This window comes from Platalea leucorodia (genome assembly GCF_965183815.1).
Source record: "Platalea leucorodia genome assembly, chromosome: 6".
NCBI classification, from domain to species: Eukaryota; Metazoa; Chordata; class Aves; order Pelecaniformes; family Threskiornithidae; genus Platalea; species Platalea leucorodia.
Window position 1 is genome coordinate 6,984,510 of NC_138828.1, and position 7,969 is coordinate 6,992,478.

At 49.5% G+C, this 7,969-nt stretch overlaps 1 protein-coding gene across 1 annotated transcript; it reads right to left on the minus strand.

The window, feature by feature from the left end:
• Window positions 1–823: 823 nt before the first annotated feature.
• On the minus strand, window positions 824–7,304 carry CCNA2 (cyclin A2; the record flags this gene model as incomplete). The annotated part of the gene is made up of 7 exons (XM_082316583.1): window positions 824–2,168; window positions 2,620–2,753; window positions 3,273–3,386; window positions 4,241–4,445; window positions 5,024–5,247; window positions 5,606–5,721; window positions 6,770–7,304. 7 exons carry the CDS (start codon window positions 7,302–7,304, stop codon window positions 2,114–2,116), a joined length of 1,383 nt encoding a protein of 460 aa, XP_082172709.1. The 3' UTR covers window positions 824–2,113.
• Between the last annotated feature and the right edge of the window lie 665 nt (window positions 7,305–7,969).

The window sequence follows — 7,969 nt, forward strand, 5'->3', positions numbered from 1 at the left end:
GAGGCATTTCATTAAGCAGGAAATTAATACTATAAGCCACTGCAGTCCTTTCGCTTAAGTACTGCTACTTGCTCTTTTCTGGGGAAAATAATTCATAAGCTTCCTTTAAATTACTCCTCTTCCAATGTTCGTATTTCTCAGTGGCCTTGGAAAGTTCCCAGCACACACCACAAAAAAAAGAAGGGGAAGGCAGAACCCAGTTTCTCAGGAAGAGCGCTGTGCTCTAGCGTCTTCAAAGAATAATTGCCACTCAGCGCTTTGAGTTGCCCTTCCAAGGTCACAAACTGATGTTGCAATTGTGGCAAATGCGTTCCTCCATACACAAACTCCCTCTCCCGCAAGGCTGGAGCATTTCCAGTACTTGGCACCAGACATGATAGACTGCGCAGTTTTTTCCCCAACTAGTTTCAGCTTTTCAGTGGCAACCTACTGAGATTAAGCTTAATTAAGGCTATTGGAGAACATGGTAGACCAATGAAATATGGCTCTTCATTAAACATCAGAACACATATAAAAGTCAAAGTGCATCCTAAAAAGCTCAGATTGGCCAAAAAAGGCAGCCTCTGATCGGTTTTGTTACTGAGTTGGTTCATGGAGGGCTCAGGTTGCAGAGCAGGCGTGGGGGCAGAACAGCAAGTTTTTAGTTACCAAGTCGAGACATGCGAGTTATCTCACTGTAACACACGCTTGTCAGCTTGACAGAGGGCTGATGATTTTTTTAAGATGTATTTTAAATAGCCCACGCCATAACAGCTGTTCGACATCTGTGAAGAATTTATACTGCTGGGTGTCCAGATAACCAGACAGGCAGCGTTGAATCTGCTTCAAGTTGAAGTGGCACAGGTTTCACAGGGCAGCCCTTGCCCAAAAGCTTTAGAAATGAATGCCAGTTTAAGATGGCAGTACTGCCACTCAGTGGTTTTAAGGTATCGGCAAGACCACTAACATCAGATGTAAAAATTGTTTATTAGCCAACCTGGACGTGGCTTAATTAAAGCCACTTCCATGCACTCACTGCTTTACATGCAAAGAACAGCCGGTACAGGGCAGCATCACTCCATTTACACAGGTTGAAGGTAAATGTCCACTTGATCTGATGCCAACTATGTGCTAGTTTGCTTGTGTAACACTTCTAAGGAAAACTAAGACCAGTTGGTCTACATTCTTGCTGCCTGCTGCAGAGGAACCCTTTCCAAGCAAGAGGGATGTACAGAATTCATACCGTTCTGCACATGGCCCATCCGCACCAGAAGACGTTCCCTCCTCGTGAGGGCACAGAGCAGTAGTTCACCCTCCTGCAGTTTAATCCCTCCACCGCCCCTAAAGAGGTACTAGGTAAGCAGACTGATGACTCTAATTTTTTTAGTAGGTATCGATGGGCTTTCAGGACAGCTAACACATCAGCGGGAACTCCACAGGTTTAAATTAGTATCAGTTTTACACTTTGACTAGAAAATACCTATAGCAAGACCACTTTTTACGTATTGGAAGAGAAGTATGAACTGGTATACTAGTTTTAGCCGCGCAGTCCCTGCAGCAGAGTGTTCAACCTTTAACCTGATGGCGATCTGGCAAGACATTACGTAGCAATCAAGGCTTCCATTAAGTGGCACATCCTAAAGAGCCTCACAAGAGTCAATTCCAGCAAGGTGTTCTCCTCATAGCTATAGTTTCTTCCAGTATTATAGCCATAAAGCTACCTTTTGGATCTACACTAACCCTCAGTTTAAACTAGACAGTATAAAAATGCTACAAATACTGCTGTGGAGTCCAAGTCATTCTTACTTGGAAGGAGAAAAAGCCCTACTATAATAATGCACTGCTAATATTAATGTTTAGTCTATAATTAGATAAGCAGTCTCAGACTTCCCTTGGTCTGCATGGTTAATTCTGTGCTTGAGGAGAACATTTTTATAAAAACCCAGCTAAATATTTTAACAAGATTGCATGTACAAAAGATTTACATTAAAACCACATAGAACTAACTTCATAATTAAGCTCATCAAAACCTGTATTAATATTCTGAGTGATCACATCTAGAATTTTGAACCATGTTTAAAACTGTACATCATTTTCTTGTAATATACATCTTTTTAAAAGATCAGTCTCTTGATTATTGCAATAAGTTTAGTGTCTCTGGTGGGTCAATAAGCGATACTCCATGGTACCTAGAGAGGGGAAAAAAAGACGCAGGATGTCATCGTGCTCTCTGCCGTGAAGAACAGCGTACATACTGCAGCGAAGCACATTCCTCACAAGGCAGAAAACATTTTGGGGCTTGTCAGCTGCCATGCCGACACAGATTTTTTTTTTTAGGAGCATTAGGTACCATCTCCTGCCTACCAACTGCAGGAACATCAAGAAAATTCCTCCAGTTTCTACCTGACGGTTCAGGTAGTGATATAGCAGGCCTGGTGGGGAACATGAAGCATTGCTGAACACAACATTGTGCAAAAACCTGGGGAGTCTTGTCGCCGTTTCACTTGCGTGGTAGATTTGGTTAGTTGAGTCTGACCGAAGACTCAAGATACGCCTCACCCCCCACCCCGTTAAGCAGTTACGCTCTGGGACAACTCGGGCGTAACACACCAGCTATCGTACATCTCTACAGATACTCACTTTGTACTCTTGTACTTTTCCCTTATGGACTGTTGCGTGTGCTGTGCTGCTTTGAGGTAGGTCTCGTGTAGGTCCATGAGGCAAGGCTTGATGTCTTCAAGGGTGTAGCCTGTTACTTTGCACAGGGATTCAGGCTGAGGGAAAAAGGAAAGGAAGAGGGACGTTTGAACCTTTCTGTTCGCTTATGCTGACGACCACTGGTGGAGTTTTTAGCTCTCTGTCAAAACTCTCTTGTTCTAGTAGGTTGGCAGAGTGTCCTTTTCTCAAGCACAAAGTAGTTTAATACTCGCTGCTCAGATTTTAGCATTTCATGTAGATTTACGGTAATCCTGAAAACAATCATATTCTAAACAAGTACTCCTTGCCCCCAGTGCTTAGGCTTTCCTACCGCCCACTTCTTCATCACAAAGAAGCTGCTTACAGCTTTGAGGAGGATCACCAGAACACAGGGCATCAGTAGCTCCCTCTTCCTTCCAAGAAAAGGTGTGTGTCCCCCATTTTTCAAATACCATAGGGAGAAATCCCTAATTAACAGCCTGGGAGTGCAGAGGGGCTGCGATTCCTGCAGCCCAGGCCCCAGCATTCAAAACCGCGTACGAATACGCTAAATATGCATAAAGGCACGTGAAGGCTCAAGGTTTAGTGCTACATACCCAAGTTTGTCCAGTGATCGTATAGCCTGCTAGATGAAATGCGGCAGCAGCAATAACTGACGGCAAGTATTTCAGGTAAGGATCAGCATCAATTAGACTCAGCTCCCCAAGGTACTGCAAAGGAAACAAGAGAAAGGGAATCATGGGCTTCCAAAAGGAAGCACAAGAGCATTTAACAGTTGCCCTAGAACCCTAATTTAAGCTTCCAATCCCGCCATCAGTTGGAGGAACAGCTTTTACTACTTTCCACTTGCTTTCTCTTTTAGCATCTACTGTTAGCTACTGCCAGTGTTCCCAATGCATGCTTTTGCAACACCGCGTTTTCTATTTAGAGGTAGGTAAGATCTAGAGGGAAGAGTGTAGCTGGGTCTGACCTTTGCACAGTGAGACAAAGCCTTCTATATAGGCGCTCCAGTACCTGCCACACAGTTTGGATTTGATATAACTTTAGCTGAAATGTTATCTGTGCTCTGCTTTAGAAATTAGCCTCTGGATTGAGCTCACTGCTTGTTGAGGGGAAAACCGCAAGTCCCTTTCAGCCAAAATGGGTGGGTAGGTGTGGCAGTTTTAAGTAAGAAAGAGGGAAACACGTAGCAGTGAAACAAACCCCGAATTAAAGTTCATCAGTCTCTGCCTGCTCCGAGTAAGCATGCACATGCTTGAGCCAGGCCAAGTGCCAGCTGCGATAGGAATGGAGTATCTCAAACAGTAAGTGGCAACAGGAGCGTGAAGTTTCCAGCGGCGTGGCACCACTCCTGGAGGAGCACGTGGCATAATGTACGCGCTCTCTAGAACTCTCCCAGAGAGACTACGCATTTAAAAATAGGAGGAGGCAAAGAAGCCTGGACTGAAGAATCCTTTAGCATTTCTTTTCTTTTCTACTGGGACTAGGAAACAGAGCTTGTGAAGTGCACTAATAGTAATAGAACTCTCTAGTTACACAGGCCAAGCTATTAATTCTTACTTACCATTGATAGGCTCTCCACTTTAGCGTTTGTCTGCTCATGTAGGAAATACTGAGTGAGGAACTGGTTGATTGTTGGAGCTGCCAAGTCAAACGACAAAACCTTCAAAATTAAGTGTTCCATCCTTAGAACCTGCTTCTTGGTATAGGTGTCATCTGTGATGTAGACAAACTCTGCTACTTCAGGAGGGTAGATTTCTTCAAACTTCCTGGCAGGAGAAAGAGTTATGAGCAAATAATTGAGTACTAGAAAACCAGATAACCAGCAACATTTAACGAAAGCCAGCATGCTAATTTAAATTCTGACTTGTGAAGTAGCTGGGCACTGTTGCTGAACAAGTTTGCTGCACTTGGTTCAGTAGCTCTTGAAGCAGCAGAATTTGAAATTACAGAGGTCAAACAGCCTGATATTTTAGCACTAAGCAATCTGGGATTCAGAGTTACTGAAATTCCAGGAGAACGCACTAAATTAATAATTGGTGCAAGCAAAACTTCCTTTTCACATGCCTTGTGCATATTCCCTCAAATACTGTTTAGAAGCCTGCCGCTGCTGCAGCTAGAAATAATGAATCCTCACATTAGGGCAACCTACAAAGATAGCCTAGAACCTTGCTTGCAGAGTTTCATACAAACTGCCAAGCTTTTAGGTGGATAACTCCTGATTTTTCTTCTAGTGTGAAGCCCTCCCAAGTCAGTCTGGCTATAGGCAACAGAAATGTGATAGCCACAAGATTTCCATCTGTTTGAGACCAGCAGGTGGAATTTTAAATTAAGCAATTTCACTTACGATGCAAGCAGCATAGCTGCAGTCCCCACAAGCTGAAGTTTTCCTCTCAAAACAGACATTGAAGAAAGAAACCTATCAATGTAATTTACAGCTAAGTGCAGGGTTTCATTCTGTAATTTGTATTCTTCTCCAACTTCCACCAGCCAGTCCACAAGAATAGCCCGCATGTTGTTTGTGATATCAGGTTGCTTCTTCATGTAACCCATTTTAGGCTTGCATTTCACCTGTGGGTTTAGATGACAGATAAGATTGAGCTTAGACTAAGTGCCAGTAGGGAAACAACTGTTTAAGCTCCATTTACCACAGTTTAAACAGATCAGAAGTAAACAATGGTAAGTCTAGGATCAGTAAATTATATTTCCGTAATCTTACTTTCCAGCTTCTGTTCGGTGCATGGCACAATCAATTTTATCACAAGAAAATGGTCTTGTGTTCACAGCAGTGGACACAGCAGCTTATTTCTCTATTTCTAGCAAGCCTTACTTTAGTCACTGTAGTAGTAACCAATGTTTAGATGCGTTTCTCAACCCAAATTTCTCCCCCATAAGCTGTACGCAAACAAGAAAAGAGACAGCAGCTCACCTCCATTTCCCTAAGGTACGTATGGATATCGCTGATATAGTCTGGCACGTTATTAACATTTGGTTTTTTCTCTTCTGGTTCTGAGGTTATTGAAATATCCATAATACTTGGAGAATCTAAGTAGAAGATAATAGCCATGTTAAAGCAGGCACCGTCAGACCACTCCCTGGCAGCACAGGGAACTGCTCTGTTCTGTAGCGCATCGATGGTGGCTTTCCAGGGCTGCTGGGTCTCTTGCCTCCTAGGCGGGCAGAGAGGGCAGGCTATTGCTCAACTAGACCAGGAGCTGAGGAGGATCTAGGGAAGCCAAAATGTTACTGCAAAAGGGAAGCTTTCCGTTCCCCTTTCTCTTCCCCCCCCCCCCCGCCTTGGAATAAAGGGATGGAAAACTCTTTTGCAATTATGTAGTGCTCAGTGCATCCTGTGCTACCTTGTTACATAGATGTGAATCCTGTAAGCTTAGCTATTGGGGCTTGAAAGAGGGCTGGAGTACCAGAGCCTTTTGTAGACTGCAGAAGTGGACCGTAATGAAATCAGCCCTCAGATATTCATGCACACGTTACAGAAAATGGATCCAACTGCTCCCATTTCTTTTGTACTGGGAAGAGCTCTAAACACTTGCACCAGTACTGGGTATTACCTGGGAGAAAAGTCTATTTAAAGTCTCAGGATCTGCCTAAGCAGTCCCCTTCTAACTCTATAGCAGTAGCAAAGGGTGAGGCTCTAAGGGCTGCTCTTGTCTGTAACCTGGTTTTTCTCATGAGGTACCAATAGTTAAGGTTAAAAGCATAAAACTGCCTACAAAGAGCAGGGGGTAGAAGCGCAGAGGCTCAAGCAATTGATAGGTCAGCTGCATTGAAAGGCTGTGGTATCATAATGGCAGGCTCGAAGGAACCAAATCTGTTTCAGCAACTGAAAGGGTATCTTCTGAGTCGAACCAAACCAGTCTACATCCCAAACACCTTCAGGACCTACAGTCCTCCTCCAGTTCGCTCGGGAAACCATTCCCTAGGGAACACCTCGGCACAACCCTGCTCACCTCCCCGCTGCCAGGGGGAAGGGCCCTGCGCCGCCCCGGGCCGCCGCCCGGGGAGCAGGCGGGCTGGGGCCCTCAGGGCGCACCGCGGGACACCAGCCGAGCCCCGGGCGGTGGGGGTCACGTACCGAAGCTCAGCTCCATGGCGTTGCCCAGGGGGGCCAGGGGCCGCCGCTCCCCCAGGGCGCAGACGGCCGCGCGCAGCCCCAGCGCCGCCTCCTCCTTCTGGCTCGCCGGGCCGCCGCCGCCCCGCCGCCGCTGCTGCTCCCCGTCCGGCTCGTCCACATGGATGGTGAAGGCCTGCTGCCCGCCGACCGGCCGCCCCACCGCCGCCGCGCCATGGCCCTCACCGCCGCTCCGCGCCGCCTGTGGGGAGAGCGGCCCGTCAGCGCCGCCGAGAGCCCGGCCCCGCCGCTGACAGCCGCCGCTGACAGCTCCCGCCGCCCCAAGATGGCGCCCCCCCCTCACCACACACCTCCTCCCTCCCGCGCCGCCCCGGGCCCGCCGCCCGCCCGCCCGCCCTCTCCTCACCTGCGGCGGGAGCCCGGGCCGCTGCTGGGCGCCCCGCAGCAGCCCCAGCACCACGCGGGTACCGGCGGGGGCGGGCGGCGCCGCTTTGCCGCCCGGGGGAACGTTCTCCTGGTTCTCCTGCCCCGCCAACATCGTCGCGGCTGCGGGTGGCGGCGGCGGCGCCGCCGGAGGACGGGGAGGGCCGCGGGGGGGCAGGGGGGCCGCCGCCGGGCGGGGGATGGGCGCGACTGCTGCCGGCGGCCGCCGAGTCTCCCGCCGCGGCGCCGCTCTCGCCGTTCAAGTAGCCCGCGACTCTTGAATCGCCCAATCAGGGGGCGCGGCGCCGCCGCGCGTCACGCGGCCTACGGGCGGCGGCGGGGGACAAACCGGACGGGGCGAAGGGCGGGCGGGGCCTGGGGCGAGGGGGCGGGGCCACGGAGGGAGCGCGCCGCGCGCCGCAAGGGAGGGCGGGAAACGCCTCGCCCCTTCCCGCCGGGGGGGCGCCCCTGCGCCAGGCCCGTGAGGGGCGGGGCGGGGGGGGGGGAGCCCCCTCATCGCTCTCTGCCGCTGCCTGACAGGAGGCTGGAGCCGGGGGGGTTCGGCCGCTTCTCCCCAGTAACAAGCGATGGGACGGGAGGGAACGGCCTCAAGCTGCGCCAGGGGAGGTTGAGGCTGGGTATTAGGAAAGATTTCTTCACCGACAGGGCTGTCGGGCCCCGGCACAGGCTGCCCAGGGAGGTGGCCGAGTCCCCATCCCTGGAGGTAGCCATGTCGACGTGGTGCTGAGGGACATAGTTTGGACTTAACGATCTTTTAAA